General features: G+C 37.4%; 1 protein-coding gene across 3 annotated transcripts in view; it reads right to left on the bottom strand.

The window, feature by feature from the left end:
* The window catches only part of LOC107726244 (ceramide synthase 2-like), a 43,531-nt gene that overhangs the window by 4,725 nt on the left and 18,030 nt on the right, over nt 1-20,776 (bottom strand). The window contains exons 3-9 of one of the 3 annotated variants that reach the window (XM_016535768.1): nt 18,844-19,097; nt 6,402-6,575; nt 3,947-4,064; nt 3,746-3,864; nt 1,930-1,987; nt 1,779-1,829; nt 825-917 (exon numbers count right to left, since the gene is read on the bottom strand). In XM_016535768.1, coding sequence (XP_016391254.1) covers nt 825-917; nt 1,779-1,829; nt 1,930-1,987; nt 3,746-3,864; nt 3,947-4,064; nt 6,402-6,574 — 612 coding nt within the window. In that variant the 5' untranslated portion in view covers nt 6,575; nt 18,844-19,097. Of the gene's footprint in view, nt 1-824; nt 918-1,778; nt 1,830-1,929; nt 1,988-3,745; nt 3,865-3,946; nt 4,065-6,401; nt 6,576-9,805; nt 9,811-18,776; nt 19,098-20,776 lie in introns of those variants that run through there. The other 2 variants (XM_016535769.1, XM_016535770.1) reach the window with 2 other exon arrangements.

Raw genomic sequence — 20,776 nt, forward strand, 5'->3', positions numbered from 1 at the left:
ACAGACAGACAGACAGACAGACATAGACAGACAGAGAGACAGATAGATAAGACAGAGAGACAGATAGATAGGTAGACAGACAGAGAGACAGATAGATAGACAGACAGACAGACAGACAGATAGATAGATAGACAGGCAGACAGACAGACAGACAGAGACAGACAGACAGACAGACAGATAGATAGAGACAGACAGACAGACAGACAGACAGACAGATATAGATAGATAGATAGATAGACAGATAGACAGATAGATAGATAGATAGATAGATAGATAGATAGACAGATATAGTTCTACTTAACTTGTCTGTTTTACCTTTAGTTATTTAGTACATCAACGTATAATGAATTAAAAATGAACTGAAATAAAATGTTTTTTTGTAGTTACTATAATAATCCTATACTTAACTAACTAAATATAGCTTCAAAACATACAAACGGTGAATATTTCAGCTGGAAACATTACACACACTTTTTCATTGTTACAAATTCAACAACCAATATTCACCTCTCAAAGTTTATTTGTATATTATTTGACTTTATACTGTTGCGTCCACAAAGTCAGTGGCTCAGATTCATGCGTTTAAATCTATTCCTCTGTCTGACACCAGAGACTTGCAGAAGGAAACATTTTTCAGTTACTTTAGTTTACTTGTTACATAATCTAAACATCTGTCATCAAGACCACCGCAAAAACAAAACAACCTGCAGTGATTCCCAGCATTAGCTGCTGCGTTGAATACTGCGCTGCTCAAAAAATAAAGTCTGATTCATTGAGATGCGAAGGTGAGGTTTGCAGTGTGATGATTATTAATGACGACTTACTTTACGCTTGACATCAGATGCCAGGCTGAAGAGAAGAGAGGTGTAGAAACCCAGCTCCAGCATGTAGTACCAGTACTGAGACGACAGGAGAGTCTGAGAGACAGAGAGAACGTTCACTCGAATAATGTACAGTATAAACTAGCCACATCTGATTACGTACTAACAGACTTTATTGTTATTATTTGACTGCAAATTCAGTTTGATGCAGATCAAATTTCTTGAGTAGAAGTGAGTAATATGACCAAAATCTTTATCAAAGAATGAGTAATTTATATCATGTTTACGGTATCATTTATTATGTTATTTTGCTGGAAATTCACCTCATAAATGTTCTATATATTCACCTCATAAATGTTCTATATATAACCATGTGATAAGGATTTTTTTAATTATCACGTCAACTAAATGCTTACATATGGGTTTAAATTCTACAAAAGAAAGGTACCATCTGATGTTATTATTTGCCTTGTGAGAAAGTCTGCTTTGAATGTGCACTTTTAAAAAGTATGTTTTCTTAAAAGTATTATTTCTTCATATGCATGCGTTTTAAACATTAAACATCAGAAATCTGGGTTTTCAGAATGACAAAGTGTATAAGTGTGCTCAACAGCACTGAATGTGCATTTGTACTGTACTTCAAATCTGAAAAGCATATTTTGTAAAAAAAAAAATAGTATAGTATTAATGAAATAAAAGGCCACTTAAGTGCACTTAAAGAGAGATACTTTCATGACTATCTCTTAACACACTTTTAAAAAGTGCACTTTGTAATAATGTCATACTTCCTTTTCACAAGGGATTCTTATTTTGAACTTTATATGAACTTAATTCTTATGCACTAAATTTGTAGTATGTGCAGCATGTTTCAAAATTGTTGTACAGTTACTAAAGTATACTGCATTTGCTGGAAATGACAAAAGAGCAGCTCGGCATGAGGCCATGTTTTTAACTCACCAGAGTGGGGAAGCCTTTCCACATCTCCTCGAGATCATACAACCAGGGCTTCTAGAGAAAGAGACGGACATGGCGGATTGTGTTAAGCATTAAATCAGCACAGGAAATAAAACCAGAGAGTTAAAACAGGCTGAAACTGCAAACGACTTACATCTATTAGTGCAGCAAGACCACCGATGAAGGCGAGAAGATAAAAGGCGAATCTCCAGCTACAAAAGAGCAAAGGTGGTTAGTTAAGTGTTAGATGACGTAACTAAACTGTTATGGGGGAAAACAGCTTTATTTTCCATTGATGATCTTTCAAAAGCAGTGTATACATGTTTTTTTCCCAAGTAACATACAAATATTTCACTATATTTGTGATGCACCAAATTTCAACATAAAAAAACATCTTCGTCTGAAAATTAATTTTCGGTTTTAGCCAAAACCGAAAATTAGTTCCGGAGGGTCAAAAACATTGACCAGAACAATGATGTTTAAATAGCATTTCTCTGATGCCACATTTTGACCGTGTTAGTGACTAATTCATGCACACAACGTGGATAAACTTTTTAATCAATCTTCATTTGGATGAACGGAGATCTTTTCCGTTGATCTGTGAGCAAAAATTCACTAAACTTTATTTTTAGTGCGTGCCATCCAATAATCACAATAATTTTCAAATAGTTGTATCTCAGCCAAATATTGTTCGATCCTAACAAACCATACATCAATGGAAAGCTTATTCATTCAGCTTTAAGGTGATGTATAAATCTCAATTTCAAAAAATTGACCCTTATGACTGGTTTTGTGCTCCAGGGTCACATATAAATACACACACATGCATGTGTTTATGAAAAATATGTTATGTTTATATATTAAATATATATTTATATAATATAAATTATATGAATATAAATATATAAATGTAAATACATGTAAATATTTTCAAAAGATATACTGTATGCGTGTGCATTTATATATACATAATAAATATACACAGTACACACACATACAGTATATGTAAACACAAACTTTTATTTTGGATGCGATTAATCGCCATTAATCGATTTGACGGCACTAATTTTTACTTAACTTGTTGTCTTTATTATTTAATGTATGTTTGAATAAATCTGTCATGAAAACAAGTTATTACAGCCACCGTTTAATTGTTTATATTTCATGAATTAGATTCAAACATAATTATATAATAAAAAAGTTGATATAAAAACAGCCTTATATGCAATTTAAATGTTCATATATAAAATAATTTTTAAGAGTGTTGAGTATCAAATAAATGTGATTAATTAATTCATTATTTTAAAAAACTTTATTTTCAGTTTCGGCTAAATTTCGGCTAAGTTTCGGTGTTCCCCTTTTCTGTGATTTGTTAAAAAAAAAGATTTCTAATGTAATTAATCACTAATTACATTGGATTTTTCACCACTACTTGATTATTTTTAAAGCTCTTTAAAGTGTGAAATAGTCTTATATATTTAGTCACTAGCAAAAAGTTTGAGAGCAGCCGAACAGTGATGTTTTTCTGGGTTGTGCACTATTAAGATGAATGGCAATGATACGCACCGAGATCCTCCTCGTTCACTATGTTTAACCTAAGTGCACCATTTCTTGCCATAGAATTCAATGCATTAGGCTTTAAGACCTGAGCTGGAAAAATGTGCAGTGCTGCCGTCCTCCAGGACCAGGATCGAGAAAATCTGCACGTGAACGAGCCTTTAAAACGTTTACTGAACATATGAATAATTTAATAAGTGCCAAACACCAGTAAGATCACTTCAGAGGATCAGACTTGGCATTTACGCAGAACTGACTTCAGCTTTTGCACTTACAGAAACCGCTTTCATAAAGCACCATTTAATCTCATACATCAGCAGCCAAAGCTCATCTCACAGGACGACGGTCGATGGTAACAGGACTATAGAAAGCACTTGTGAGGAGCGTGTATCTGTTGGTGTGTGTTTTTTCACCTGGCCTCACGAAACTTCTTGAGAAGGTTGGGTCTGTCTTGATTCCTGCGCCGCCTGAACCAGCGCTGGACCTGTCGCTCGGTCCATCCCGTCTGCTTGCACAGTTTCTCTACTGAACTCTGGAGAGCAAAAACACATGAAGAGCTGATACTGCAGGCTGATTTGTTATTCATGTATGAGAGTGGCTAGCAGTGTACACACCTGTGTGGGGTTTTTAGTTGTGTTGCAATAGTGGGACTCCAGTGTGAGGTTGTGTGTAACTCGCCGTCTGACTGTTTGTTTCAAGCCCAGCAGAGAGGCTAGCGGTGTAGCAACATATCTGAACATACAGGCAGACGTTTTCGAAAGAAATTAACACTTTTATTCAGCAAAGATGCATCAAATTGATCAAAAGTGGCAGTAAAGTTTTATTTTTATTTCAAATAAATGCTGTTCTTTTGAACTTTCTAGTCATCAAAGAATCCTGAAAAATAAAATGCATCACACTTTCCACAAACATATTGTGCAGCACAGCTGTTTTCAACATTGATAATAATCAGAAATGTATCTTGAGCAGCAAATCAGCATATTAGAATGATTTCTGAAGATCATGTGACACTGAAGACTGGAGTAATGATGCTGAAAATACAGCTGCGCATCACAGAAATAAATTACATTTTACAATATATTCACACAGAAAACAGCTATTTTAAATTGTAATAATATTTCAAATTTTTACTGTATTTTTGATCAAAGAAATGCAGCCTCGGTGAGCAGAAGAGATTTGTTTACACACGTTTTCAACTAAAAGAAAACCTTGAGATATAGCATTACGTTGTTGTAGAACATTGTGTATAATGCCTAATCATAAGCTTGTTCCGAAATGGTGACAAAAACTTGATTATTAAAAAATAATGTCTTTCTCTGTAAATGTCATTTAAATAAAAAAAATTTGAATATTCATTTTTTATGAGCCCAAATATTCAAATACAATATTTTTGAAAAATGCCCATCTCTAATTTTAACTTGCACTGCATTCTATAAAATATCAGTGACTCAATTGCTATGACAAACAGTTTGCACATGGATGCTGTAACAACACAAACAAGGGAACAAACACTGCACAGATACACAGACTGAGCCACCGGCCCCGTTACCTGTCTAAAACACAGAGACAGACACAGACAGAGATCTGGCAGACGAGACTGAACTGCATTGCAGATAGTGTGATGGGTGTGTCGCTGTCTGCTGGACACCGAGAGGACAAACACACATATTTAAACTAGCACTCAAAAGTTTTATGCATCAACAACACACTAAACTGATCAGAAGTGACAGTAAAAACATGTATAATATGTCTGTTTCAAAAGATTTCTATTTCAAATAAATGCTGTTATTCTGAACGTTCTATTCTTCTGTGAATCCTGAAAAATAAAATGCATCACACTTTCCACAAACATATTGTGCAGCACAGCTGTTTTCAACATTGATAATAATCAGAAATGTATCTTGAGCAGCAAATCAGCATATTAGAATGATTTCTGAAGATCATGTGACACTGAAGACTGGAGTAATGATGCTGAAAATACAGCTGCGCATCACAGCAATAAATTACATTTTACAATATATTCACACAGAAAACAGCTATTTTAAATTGTAATAATATTTCAAATTTTTACTGTATTTTTGATCAAATAAATGCAGCCTCAGTGAGCAGAAGAGACTACAAACATTAAAAAACCTTAACCCCTAACTTTTGAACAGTGTCTTTATCGTCCATATTTATAGTCTGTGTACCATTGTTGTATAATATTAGTCCATTTATTCAAAGACTTTAGATGAGTCTAAACAAAGACGGTGCATTCCTACGACTAATGAATGGGAGAAAGTGTGGCTTTGCTCCGGTTGCTATAGAAACAGTGAGCGTTCTGAGATGCACGCTAGGACTGCGCATGGGCATTGGCCAGTCTAGCCTGAAAAATAAGTTTTTTTAACGCTATTTGAGCATAAGAAACAACATTTATGAGACAGTTGTTGTCAGATTTTGGAGAATTTGATGTTTCACCATTCAAAGAGAGGCCACCGAGTGAAAAGACTTGTCTTAAATGGACCACTGCTTTCCGTTGCTACTGTCTTTTTATTATTATAATTATTTATTTATTTTATTAAAACAAATTTTTTTTGGACTATGCATTTTAAATGACCTTGATTGATATGTTGAATTGGACTGTTCAGTTTGATTAATGATTAGTGACTTTAGACTGTGGCTCTGTTCCAAATGCCTCAAAGTCTAGTCAGGCAGCTTATTATAGTTCAGACCAGATGATGTAATTAGGTGTATTTTAGCGCACTGATCCTAATTCAGCCTCTTATTCCTTAATTCTGAGACTCACGGTAATTAAAAATTCACAGGATGACTGAGAATGCAAGAGATGATGTGAAGAGACAGCTTAGGATAAGAGAGGGATGGGAGAGTAACATGAAGGGAGTGACGCAGGGAGAGAAGATATTAAAGTTTGAAAAGCGAGAGACAAAAAGCATGTCGACATGTATAAATAGAACTAAAGATCTATTTATAAACCAGTCAGACAGAGGCAGAGGGAGAGAAAATAATAAGCTCTGCATGGAGGGCATACAGTTAAACACAGAGGAAGAGAAAGACAGAGCTCTGACCCACCTCTCAAAGACCTGTCGAATTACTAGAAACAGGACGGCGATTGGCAGTGCCACCCACAAATCCCGTGCCTTCGCGTAGACTCGCCCATCACGGTCCTCCAGATCAGCCCATCCCAAACCCTCCGGGAACCACAGATGCTCCTGCCAGAACACTTCACTCACCCACTCCAGCATACTGCAGAACAGAGACACACAGCCGAGTTACACTCATGACTCTGAAAGACGCTTTTATCCAAAGCAACTCACACTGCATTCAAGGTACATGTTTTTATCAGTTCTTGCTTTCCCTGGGAATCGAACACATGACCTCTGTGTTGCTAGTGCCATGCTCTACTGTTTGAGCCATCCATCCATCCATCAATCTATTCATCCATCCATTCATCCATCATCTACCCATCCATCCATCATTCATCCATCCATTCATCCATCATCCACCCATCTATCATTCATCTATCATCCATCCATCAACCCACCCATCAATCGTCCATCTATCATCCATCCATCCATCCATCAATCTATTCATCCATCCATTCATCCATCATCTACCCATCCATCCATCATTCATCCATCCATCATCCATCCATTCATCCATCATCCACCCATCCATCATTCATCCATCCATCATCTATCCATCCATCCATCCATCCATCTATCATTCATCTATCATCCATCCATCAACCCACCCATCAATCGTCCATCTATCATCCATCTATCCATCCATCCACCCATCCATCCATCCATCCATCCATCCACCCACCCATCCATCCATCCATCCATTTATTCATTCATCCACCCACCCATCCATCTATCATCCATCCATTCATCCATCAACCCACCCATCCATCCATCCATCCATCCATCTATTCATCCATCTTCCATCCATCCATCCATCTATCACCCATCATCCATCCATCCGTACATCACCCATTCATCCATCAACCCACCCATCCATCATCCACACATCCATCCATTTATCCAACTATCCATCCACCCACCCACCATTCATCCATCCTCCATCTATCCATCCACCCACCCACCCATCACCCATCCATCATCCATCCATTCAACTATCATCAATCCATTCATCCATCAACCCACCCATCCATCCATCTATTCATTCCCCACCCATCATCCATCCATCATCCATCCACCCACCAACCCATCCATCATCCATCCTCCATCCATCCATCCATCCGTCAGTCTGCAATTAAAAAGCATGTTAAAGAAATGTTCATAGTCCAGACTTGCCTAAATGTTCTGACAATAATAATTACTCTGAAACCAATCTGTTTCTTCCTTCTCTGAAGAAACAGACATATAAAGAACATCCAGTCTGAGCAGCTTCAGGGGCGAACAACATACATGTCCTGAGTGGTTGCAGAGGCATCGCTTTGCGGTTGCTATAAAGAGTTCAGGGTGGTTTCAATCACATTACTTGAAACCACCCTGGTTTACTATCCACCTTTTTCTTCAACGCGGAAGTAAGCCTATGGGCGAGACTTCCAGTTCATTAGCCGCTATAGGCAAATAACGAGAAGATTAACAACGAGCAGTAAACTGTAAAACTGTTTGCTCTACAAACCAATGTGTTCATAAATAAGATAATACCTTAAAGTAATATGGTAAGACACACCAATTTTCAATATCAAGCAGCAAAACGAACTGTTTTGTTCAGCTAAAAATAGCTGGATGCAGATGAGACCGGAAGCTAGACCCATAGAATTTACAAATGGCCGCGCCGCCCATTTTTCCGGCAAGAAAAAGGTGGATAGGACGTTGCTAAGATGTTCTGGGTTGTTTCTGCCACGGAATAAAAATAAAATGTAGGCTAAATTTGACTTTTCATCTCACAATTCTGACTTTTTTTCTCACAATTCTGAGACATATAAACTCAAAAATGCGAAATATAATATATAGGCTATATATTACTACAGCAGCAGCACACTCTCCTCAACAACACACACGATTTGAAGAATCCTGCATGTCTGCAAGTCTGAACGCTGCAGGAAGACGCAAACACTGAACGCCGTTTGTTCCAAAACCTCTAAACCTCTAACCCGCAGTACGAGTGTAAACAACAGTGCTGCCTTAGCAAACACAACTGTGTTGTAAAATCTGATATGGGTACATGCATGGGCAATGTTAAACAGTGACACAGTGATCTCACGCAGCATCTCTGAAGCTTGCAGATCACGTAAAGCTTTGTTCCAGCTGCGCTGTGCTCACAGATGGTTTTGGCTCCTAGACACCATCTTTACTTTCGACTTACACGGATCACGCACAGGCTTCAAGTGGGTGGAGTGACTGGTTACGTTATAACCTCAAGACAGACCACAGTTGATCTAGATAAGCTGGATGTCGAGTTCGAGTTGTTGTTTTTCATTTTGAAGAGGAAGAGCGTGCATGCCATTTGATATTACAAGGCATCTGAAATCAGACTGAGGCAGATGTGATGTGTGTGCTCTGTACAGATATAGCTGAGGTTTGTGTGATGTGGTGACTCTATAGTGGCCTTCTAATTATTACTGCCGCTTACCAAGCCTTGCATTATTATTGCTTTGCATTATTATTACATGCACTTATTTTTTGAGTGTGAAACCCTGAAAAAAGAAGTGACCTAAGAGGGAGAAACTGTATAACCACTTATACTTTTTTACAAAAGATGCATTTTTTTTAATCAATTTGATTTCTGCCACCGCTTCTGTTTTCAAAATAAGCATGTAGCTTATTTTAAATTTAAAAACCTGCTCTTTTGAATGCACATGATGCTTCTGGCCATTACTCATATTAAGGGTTAAGAATTGTTTAATACTACAGTTTAAAGTTCAGTGTGTGTGTCATCTTGCAGCGTTTGTGCTCCAGACATGACTGATTCCTCAAATCATACGGCTAGTCTGAGTTTCAACATCAGGCCCCGATAACACAGTCTAGGGCTGAAACTACATGGTGACCTTACATTTAACGCTTTAGATATTCCACAGTTAAGCCTGAATCTGCACTCAGCTTTGCATGTTTGAAGTGTCATAGCAACGACTGCTCAGACAGGAAAAAGCTGCAGATCTATGCATAAAACAGCCTATCACAGTTCATTATTTTGTTATATGATGCAATAGTTTCTGCAAATGATTTCACAAGAGTGGGGAACGTATGTGTAGTCAGAATGGGGAAATATCTCAGCGAAAAACATAGTACTTGATGACATCTCATGGCAATCACATAAAGTAGGTATTCCCCAGAAGAGCTAATTATAGCAGCCTAGTTTTGTCCTGACTGTTTTCTGATAGTCTGATGAAAATCCCTTGTGCAGCGCCTGGTCTCAGTGTCAGACATATACACCATCTGATGCATACTGCACAAAAAACTGGAAAGCATCAGGTGCAATCTGATTGACTGTCCATAAGAAACTTCAGGGTGCACAGGTTTAAACCAGATCACCTGGGAACAAAACTGTGCTTACAAAGTACCAGAATGCTACAAAGAGCCCTGCTGGATTTGGGTTTGCATTACATCTTTGCATTTCGGTTACAAGAGTAGCAAGTACAACCGTATATTTCAATTTGTGTGAAATTTTTAAAGTCGGCATGAAATGAAAATCCAACATATATTTTTTTTAATAAATGCATATAGGTCTTATTGTGAATGATTCATACGGGTATAATTTTTTTGATCTCTTAAAAGTTTAATCGATATGGCATAACTCGATCTTTCATGTGAAATGACAGGCTTCACTTTGGTGATGCATGCAGGACTTTCCAATCAAAATAATGGAAAAGTACATTTTAAATCATTATGTTTTACTAATCTTGTCTCATGCTTTAAAGTACACTTATTTCGATTTTGTTGACTACTAAAGCACATGTAAAGTACTATAAAGTATAGGTATTTGATTGTAAGTTTAACTGTATTGTGTTATTCGATATTACATTATTAATATATTTTAAATGTACTAAATTAATTATTACAAATGGGTAATTACAAATATATTTAAATACACAGGTTTCAATAGAAATGACGGTAAAAGTACATTTTAGTTTATCATAAATGCTTGTCAGTACATTCAGTAATAACACTATAACTATATTTCAAAGATATTTGTAGTTACGTGTACTTTTAAACTTAAGTCCTACTTAAGTGGGTCAAAAAGCACACTGAAGTTCAGCTAACTGCATTTAATATAACTTTAAATGATAATACATTTTCATTCAATTGCAATTAACATGCATTTAAGTATCTGAAAACATTACATTTAGTTTGCACTTATGTTTAGTAGCCCACTTTTAAACACGCCCCTTTCTTACAATTGTTTGCAAGCAAGTGCCACGCCCACATCTCAACAGCCAATCAACAGCTGAAGCATAGAATCGAGATCTTTTTCTTTTTTTGATAATGCATTACACCGAGATGTACATCACAATATGGAAGAAGAAAAATCTTCATCACGACTTTAATGGGTTTCTGCCACAAAACTCTATTATTGTGGTATCACTCAAAGGTTTAGCACCATCCATTTCTTTGGGCCAATCACCAGAACCATAAACGGCATGTGTCTGATCACTCTATTAAAGTGCACACAGACAATGATCGGTGTTTTTCTGAGAGCGTCTCCTCTCGCTGACCCCTGTGAGAGGACAAAGCTCCAGCAGATGTGGCCTGAACATTACCTTCATTGTTATTCTCCACTCACACAATCCATCACAGAACAATAACACCACACCGCTCATGAATTCATGAGGTCAGACGAACATGTGCAGCAGGTTCAACACAATTCATTTCAGAGAATTAGTTACGGATGAGTTTTCAAGTGTTTGGTCAAACTGGGGGCATGTGCTACATAAACAGATGCATTAGGAAATGCATAAGGAAATAATCTTGGAATTTACATTTTCTCATTTTTATGTTCCACAGCAGAAAATAACAACGATATGGGAGTACAATATGAATAAATGAACAGAATTTTTATTTTGGTGAACTGTTCCTTTAAATCCCATGAGTTACATTTAAGAGATGACAGTTTTATAAAACAGAAGTTGAATCAGTGGCAGACTAACACGCTTCTGTTTTAATGTTTGGGTGCAGCGACTGTGTTCTTCCTGTTGTTAGAGCAGTTCATAAACAACAGCCCTAAACGAACCCTGGTCAAAATTGAGACCATCGAAATTTAATTCACTGCGCTTAAAACTTGTCACATCAAATTGTATTTGTACTATATATAACAGAGGCTGGCCTTGTGAAAAAGAAGTCCGCTCAGTTGTATTGAATGTGCAGCACTGCAAATCTTAAAGTGCTCTTAAAGAATATGGCAGACAGCGTACAACTGGCTGAGGGCGGAGATATGCTAATACGGGACAGTTCTCCAGCGGTTGTGGGCGGGGCCTGAGCAGTGTGATGTCATACCGCTCAGAAAATCAAAACCGTTTAGAATTTAAAAAAAGAGAAGTGAATGGATGTTTATCATTGTAGGGTGGTTGTGTACACACTGCTATGACACATTTACATGCAAATACCATGTAAAAGTTAATTTTGCATCCGATGTCCCCTTTAACACACTTTTTTTTTTAAATGCACTTTATAATAATGTCAAAATACATTTTTAGAGTACATTTTAAAGCATTATGTTTTAATCATCTTTTGTTATGTTTTACACTTGTGTTGACTAACATTTAAAACACATGTAAAGTGCTTGATTATAATTTTATGTTATTTGATATTGCATTTTAAAGTCAATATATTTTAAATGCACTAAATTGCAACTTCATTACAATTGTGTAATTACAAATATATTTAAATACATGACATACAAGTTTCAAAAGAAATGACATTAAAGTGCATTTTAGTTTATCGTAAATGCTTGTCAGTACATTCAGTCCAGCGGTTGTGGGCGGGGCCTGAGCAGTGTGATGTCATACCGCTCAGAAAATCAAAACCGTTTAGAATTAAAAAAGAGAAGTGAATGGATGTTTATCATTGTAGGGTGGTTTTGTACACATACTGCTAAGACATATAAAGACGTGCTTAAGTCCTATTTAAGAGGGTCAAAAAAGCACTCTAAAGTTGCATTTAATTTCAAATTAAACTAGGCCTACATTTAATTGAATTGCAGTTAAGATGCAATTAAGTGTCTGAAAACATTACATTTAGTTCACACTTAAGTATAAGAAATGACATTAAAGTGCATTTTAGTTTATCGTAAATGCTTGTCAGTACATTCAGCAGGAACACTTTGACCATACTTTAAAGACAATAAAATGATGAAATTAGCCTACATATAAAGACGTGCTTAAGTCCTATTTAAGAGGGTCAAAAAAGCACTCTAAAGTTGCATTTAATTTAAAATTAAACTAGGCCTACATTTAATTGAATTGCAGTTAAGATGCAATTAAGTGTCTGAAAACATTACATTTAGTTCACACTTAAGTATATAATTTCTGTAATAAGTACTCTTTTTAAAAGTATCCTAAAGAGCACTTCTTTTTCACAGGGTGTGTTTAGCAGTCAAATGCATCAGTGCATCAGTACAAGGTCAGATAAAGTTCTGCTTAACACTCTCACCGTGTTGTTTCAGAACTCGTGTTAATGCAAGCATTCCTCTTCACCGCAGTCAGACACGCCTGTGAGGGTCAGACGCCAGGACAGAGCTTCCTGAGCTCTCATTGGCCGCTCTGGTCATGTGACTCCACTCTGGCCATTCTCTGCTCAACCTATCAGTGCATTGTGTGTGTGAGTGTGTGTCTGGCAGGACCGTGAGGAATGTATGTAAAGCTGGAAACTCGAGCAGTGAGTGTGTGGATTCACAGATGATTTTAATACGTTCCGAATGCTAACCTTTGGCATTCCCATTCATCTCGGTGCACGTGCTCTGCTTGCACTGCTATTACAATATAATCAAATATCTGCAGTTTATATGGAGAACGATTATTGAACCACATGGTATAGTTATGATCTACTAGCAGAGGCTAAACTAGAGCATGCTAACCAGAAAAACCTTGAGACTTTGGCATTTGTATGTTTGTGTCTTTTGGAAAACACTGTCTGTCAGCACCAAAGATGCATTAAAATCTATTTACAGAGCAATAATGATGCTTAATGGCAACCATCCCAATCCCAGATGTGTGTCAGACAAGGTCGACTAACACAGTCTAATTAATAAATGATTCATTCAACAAGGTCAAATGCTCTGACATGGTACGTCCGCTGAATATCTACAGTTATGCCCCTCTAATCAAGACGAGCACCACCGGGTAGATTATCAGATGATGAGAAAACTCTTGCTAGGAAACAATCACAAGACATGAAATCAATCGAAATGAACTGAACAGATCAGCTGAATAATCTTCCATTTTAAGACTACTCATTAAATCTCACAACTCTTGTGAACACACCTTTCTAAGCAATTATAGGCTACTTTTGATGAAAGGAGTAAAAAATCCCCCAGACTTCCACTGAAGGAGGGAGCTGAGTCATATACGGAGACCACAGGACTGTTTCACTTGAGAATCTTCCTAGTAACCGCATAGCAAGACGTCAACAACCACTCACAACACCGTCCTTCACAACATCAGGGCCCGCCCACTTTTTCAGCGGCGTTGCTATTTTTCTCATTCATTTTTGCCATAGGGATTTTTTAAAAAGTCTGTTAAAGCATTATAAGCCAGCATGAACCAAACCAACCAGCTACAAGGTGCATCACAACATTACAAACTTTGATTTGAAGCAGTGTTTGAGAAAAAAAGACAAAGATACAAAACTGTGTTCCTAACAGCTTTAGTAACGAAAAGAACTACAATCCCATGAAGCATTGCGAATGACATAGTCAAGTTAAAAAACTATTGAGAAATATAAAACTATTAATTTAAAGTTAATTATATTTATAGAAACAAAGTTCAAGTTTATTGTAAAATATGCATATATGTGACCCTGGACCACAAAACCAGTCATAAGGGTCAATTTTTTTGATATTGAGATGTATACATCATCTGAAAGTTGAATAAATAAGCTTTCCATTGATGTATAGAAACAAAGTTCAAGTTTATTGTAAAATATGCACATATGTGACCCTGGACCACAAAACCAGTCATAAGGGTCAAATTTTGACAGCATAGCAATTTTTGGTGCGATTTGCTCACCGAGACTCTCTGGTTGGTGGAATTTTCTGTACAGCATCATGGGTAATGTAGTGTTTCACCATGAATTCAGTTAAACATGATTCTTTTGAAAATAAGCCACTGATTAACCCAACTGTTGCATTCTATTGTGTCCGTGAGTTTTGCACCACAACATTTCCTTTAGAAACGTGTTTATTCAAGAGAATTTACATAATTACATCTCTGGCACATCAACATCACTTTAAGGCCAATTCACACCACACGGACAAACTAAAGAAGACAGAAGTGGCCTTTAGACACCCAGGGGAATCACAGCTGGATCAACAGACTCAAGTGATGGACGAGTCCAGGGGCCGGTTGCATAAACTGCTTAGACTAGTCTTAAAAAGTTAGTAATCTAATTTTTTTTCTCTTCAAGACTGGTCATAACTTTTTAATTCAATTATTGATCTAATTTGAATCTCAGAAGTATGACCAATTACTCCTTGTCTACTGCTAATTGGTGAAACCAGTTCTTAAAACCCAGGCTTAAAATAATGCACCTGGCCCCAGGTGGGGCTGTCAGATTTCCAGCACAGAGGTTTTGCTTAGTAATGGTGAGGTGGTTTGTTTGACAGCGATTGGCACGTGAAGTCATTCAATGATGGGCCAAGAACACAAAACTAATCAACAGCAGCGCATCCAGCTGGCTCAGTGTTTGTAAAGCAAATATTTGGGAGTCAAATGTCCATCACTGGCCTTGTGTAAACGGGTTTGTTGTGTGTAGTAATTAAAATTGGCCGGTGAGGGTGTGTTACGGGATGCTTTCTGCTGATGATACATCTGTTTAGGCAGCTGAACCAACACCAGTGTGTCTGTATAATAGCATGACAGCATATTTCCCTGCAGAGTCAATCAATTAAATCATCGGTTTCCAACTCTAGTCCACGAGGATCCTGTGTCATAGTTCCAGATCTGTAGAGACCAACCAAATTTTACCACAACACAACTGCATTAGAGCATGCTGTCGACTACCATTATTTCTTAGTATATTTTACATATACCACATTTTACATGGAAGATTGGAATATGACTTCGGACAGACACTGTTGAGAAGTGATTGTATCGTAGTAGTCTCATGGAAACCATGCTTTGTGGTTTGTATTTTAACATTTAATTTTAATGATCAATGATTTGATTTGTTTAAAAAAAACGAGTCAAAGTTATTTTCTGTGGTCATCGACAGCGTGTCATAGATTCAGCGTTGTGTAAAGTAACTTCATTTTTCAGTTCAGATGTTTTCATGGTAATAACGTTTTTTAAACGCAAACTTTGCACATTTTGTTGCGCTTCGAAGTTACAATTTGTTGAACTCCGACCTGCGAATTCATTTCACGAAGATTGATGTGTCGTAACCTCTGAATTAAAATAATACGTACATCTGCAGGTTTGTAGTGTTGCAGTAAAGTGGAGTAAATTTAATATGCATTTTGGATGCATTATATTTAGAATTATGTTAAAAAAAAGAGGATGGCGTCATATTGCTACCATTGCAGTAATTTCACTCAAAGTGTGACTGCGACTCTAGTTTAAGATTAACAGCACTACACAGATTGAACAGGTCTCTTATTGAACTCTCCTGTAATTGAATCAGACAATGTCAGTGCTTCGTATCAGGTGGTGGTTGAAGTGATCATGTTGATAAAACACACACAGATCAATTACTTCAAACATATCATGAAACCACAGGTGATGAATGGAAAGTTTGGGCAGCATTAACTCCCTGTGAACTGATGGAAGACATGCTTTATGGATCATTGGATGTGGGAAAACATGCTAAACACACCTGAACATCTAACAGCAGATGTCCTCCTCACACACCCGATCATGTAGATGGAACATTAGGGGGGTGATTTTTGCATTGCTGTCGGGTTCATTTGGGTATTAAAATCAGACTCAGTGTGACTCAGAGCGACTGTGACTTCATTTTAGAGCTTCACAATGTTTTATAGATCATATTATGCTTTTAAATGGAAACCATTTGAGCCAAATAGCAGGCGTTTTAATTCAGAGCTGAATTTGAACAGATTGCATCTTCAAGGATGGTTTATTAGTAATAACCACAACATCAGTTTTTATCATGCTTGTGAAGAGCTTGTGAATGGGGGCACTTAAGGAAGATTTTTGATGATTTTCATAATTGTTTTACACAATACATTTTGCTGATAGCCTGTAATATCCAGTTTAAAGTTCTCACTGTGACAACATTCCCTACTATTGAGGGACGTCTGACTTTTCAGAAATGAATTATTCGCTGGAGTAAAGTGTGACAACTAGCCCCGGTCTCCTCTGCTTGTATTTGTCACTTCTGGAGCCTGACTGACTCTAATTAGGTTAAAGGTAAGAGCAGAAGTTTGTCATGCTGGTCTTTAGCTGATGCTTTATTAGTCACATCTTCCACACATGCCTCTCTCTCTCTGTCTCTCTCTCGCTCTCTCCCTACCGTTAAGTAACTTGTGCATTGTTTTACTTACTTGTCTTTGACATATCCGACCGAACTATAAACTTTCCAATGATGTCTGTGAGAAAGGTATATTCACTCGACAAGCTCGCGCATCTGCGCCGCCACGTGCTCAATCCACTCAGCGTGCTTTGTTTATCAGCTCGCACACATCAGCTATACAGGCGTTAATACTGAATGTTTAATATTATATTCATTGCATACATATACTTCGTAGTAGACATCCTTAACTCCTTTCTGCTGTTGTTCTGTTGTCAGTGTTTCTTTGTTTGAATATGGCGCTTATCACATGCTGTGTGGTATGGGCGTTTGGTATCGGGGCATTTTAACGAGTACGAGTACGAGTACGAGTACAGGAGACCAGTATCGGGCCCGATACCGATACCAGTATCGGTATCGGTGCATCCCTATTAATTACTATATAAACTCTACTCATAAAAAAACTCAATTTAATTATAAATACATATTTTGTTCAAATTTTAACTGTAAGGTACGAATAAAGTCCTGCTGTAGCAAAATGCTCTTTTTATTGTATTTTCCCGCAATTGTTGTACTTTCCTAAACACCTGTTGATTTTGAGACAGAAGACTTGTTATGGTTTTAAGAAGTCTTCATGATCTACAGAATAAAGGCACATGCTGGCTAACAGTGTCATGCAAAAGTCTGCTGGTCTGGCAGAAGAGAAGGATGCTGAACGCCTGTAGCGCAGTGCAATGTTTTCCATAAGTGAGCGAGATGGGTTGGCAGTCAAGAATGTGAAAGTGAGCTCAGACTGACTGATAAAATCACACTGGAGATTCATTTAGCATACGCCTGTAGAAATAGTGCAGCTGCAAGATACATGCCATTAAAATATGCCACAGTTCTTAGAAAATATATAACAAAATGCCAAAAGTGAGAGAGATTTGAGGCACTATTTTGCTGGATGTATGGAATAAGTATGAAATTTGAAAAAGTGGTTGCATATGGTGACCATATTTCGTGGGTTAATAAATTAATTATGCAGTATTTTATTTGCTTTTTAAATAAAACAAACTTCTTTAACAATTCATTTCTTTGTCAATATTAAACACAAAATAAACCGTTTTGATAGTCGTACTGGAGCCAATACAAAATCTAGTTTTCCTTAAAGGGACAGTTCACTCAAAAACAAAAATTCTGTCATCATTTAGTCAACGACAAGTTGTTTCAAAACTCCGGCTTTCTGAGCACAAAAGAAGATATTCGGAAGAATGTTGGAAACCAAACAGTTTACGCTAGCCATAGCATGTTTTTCCATACAATGGAAGTCGATGGCTACCGGCAAATATTTGGTTACCAACATTCTTCAAAATATCTTCTTTTGTGCTCAACAAAAGAAAAAAAAATAATAATAATACGGAGTTGGAACGACATGAGGGTGAGCAAATGATGACAGAATTTAATTTCTGGTTGAACTATCCCTTGAAATCAGGCATTTAGCCCCAATGACCCCCATAGTCTCTTTGCTAAACGCTTTTCCCTCAGAGCATGTGCTTAAAATGATAGCTTTCTATTTTACATTAGGGGTCATTTAATCAAATATCCTGACCTTAAGTATGTCTGGTTTACACGTTTAGCCATCTAAATTTTTATATTGTTTATATATACAGATATTTATAAACACTATCTAACGCTAACAGAAAACTTTCTGCATAACATTTTTTATATATATATATATATACACACACTTAATTTAAATAGTGTTTTACAAATGAGATCGTCCCTAAAAGAGGTTTTGTCAGGGTTAGCTCACTGCTGTGTACAAATGTGCCACCAAAACCTGTTCCAGTAGCTCCACACACACGGTACCGGAGACTCACTTCAGTCGCTGCACGGGAACAGCGGGCCGTGATGATGACGGACGCGTCGTGAAGCGCTTCTCCGGTTCCCTCCGCGGCTTTCAGTGCTCCGTTACTGGATTCGCGGTTCGGCCAGACTGTTTACAACCCGCATCTCTCCTCCACAAACAAAAAATGTTTTCTACTCGGTGAAAATCGGTTTAACGGAGAAAGTGGCTGCACAAAGCGGCAGCTGTGGTGAGTTTGAGCGGTATTTCCTGATCGTGGGATATCGGCTCCAGTGATGAGCTCACGGGACTGGGACAGGCGTCGGTAAGACACGCAAGATGAGAGAGAGAGAGAGAAAAAGAAAGGGGAATAACGGAACGGGCGGGACTTAAACATCGTGACGCTCGAGCGCATGAGAGACGCTGCCTACTGTATAGTAGGCGAATATACTTCAGTTGCGTCCGAATACTTGCCTACTATGTAGCAGGAGAAAACGGTACATGAAGATAGGAGGGTGTCCGAATCGTATATATGACCGTATATATATATCTATGTTCCGAATCCTCAGTATTCATAAAAGAACAAGCGAGAAATCCCCGGATGTCCTACTGCTTCAGCCCAGATTCCGAAGTGTGCATCCGATGGACACTTTTCTATCCCAGGAGGCCACGGGACTGCGAGAAACACTGTGAAAAACACAGCCATCCTCTGTTTAAAAGAACTTTGGCGTTCATTTATTCAGCAGTTTCTCTGTCAATAATTAATAAATAAATAAGTTAACATAAAAACACACAAATAAAGACTCCCTGTTTCCACAGACCAACTTCAATTCAGATACACAGTCCAGCACCCCAGGGTTTCACTCAGTCAATGTCAGGAATGTCTGATGTTGCATTACATAATAAAAATCTAAAAATCCAAAATCTAATATATGACCAGTCTTGTCTTTGATTCTGGATAGCTCTCAAAAGGAAACTGCTTGTTTCCACAGACCAGTTTCACTTAAAAATGATAGTACACCTTCTCACAGTGTCACTTCACCACTTCAGGACTGCCTGATGTTAAATTCCAAAATAAGAGCCCTGCGAATGTTGGCCAATGAAAAATAAAGGATTCTTCTGTGATCTCAGCAGAGCCCCACCGCTGACCTCCTCTGAGGTCGGGACACAACTGCCGGTACCGGCAAGAGACTAGAGGCCTGTTTGGAGTGGATGTCAGTGGAGGACAGGCTTCAGTGAGCTGAATAAAGTGTATTTCTGCCGTTCTTTTTCTGCTTTACTCCAGTAGGTGGCAACAAGCGCCTTTTTGTGGGCTTTGAGTGAGTCATTGAATCATTCACCCAACTGATTCAATAAAATAAAAAAAGCTGTTCACAACTGAAACAAGTCTTATAAACCAGATGGAATTTTTCCTGATTGGATGTGATGGTTATATTGTGCAGTACATGAAAAAAACAAAAAACAAAACAATGTATTGTACACCTTAAGAAACAACAACAACAATAATAAGCTGAATTAAATAGCCAATGTCTTTCGATTGTTTTGTTTTTTTCTTTCTGTAAATCTTTTACTGAAACTTTTTCCTCAATAGTTTTCTGCTTATTAATTGGGTGCTCCTGACTGAGATGTAGAAAGTAGTACATTTTTGACTTTTTTTTTCTTTTCTTGATGATTCCAAGCTTTCCATTGTTGGTCCTATGATGAGAATCAGGGATTTTCTCTAATATCCCAAAAATTCTTCAAACAGTCCAACCTTCTGTATATGCCATACACTATTCCATCTGAAAGGTCGTCATAAAGGGACCTTAAGAATTCATTTGAATCCCATGTTTTTGTGACATTTAAGCCAGCAGCGAAGTGTAAAAATTATAACAATTTTTATATTATTTTAATATTTATGTTTTTTTTAAAGAGCCAAAATGCATAAAATACATTGCCCTTCATAATGTATGTAAGATATGAATGTA

Source organism: Sinocyclocheilus rhinocerous, unplaced genomic scaffold, assembly GCF_001515625.1.
Source record: "Sinocyclocheilus rhinocerous isolate Xijiao unplaced genomic scaffold, SAMN03320098_v1.1 scaffold216, whole genome shotgun sequence".
Lineage (NCBI taxonomy): Eukaryota > Metazoa > Chordata > Actinopteri > Cypriniformes > Cyprinidae > Sinocyclocheilus > Sinocyclocheilus rhinocerous.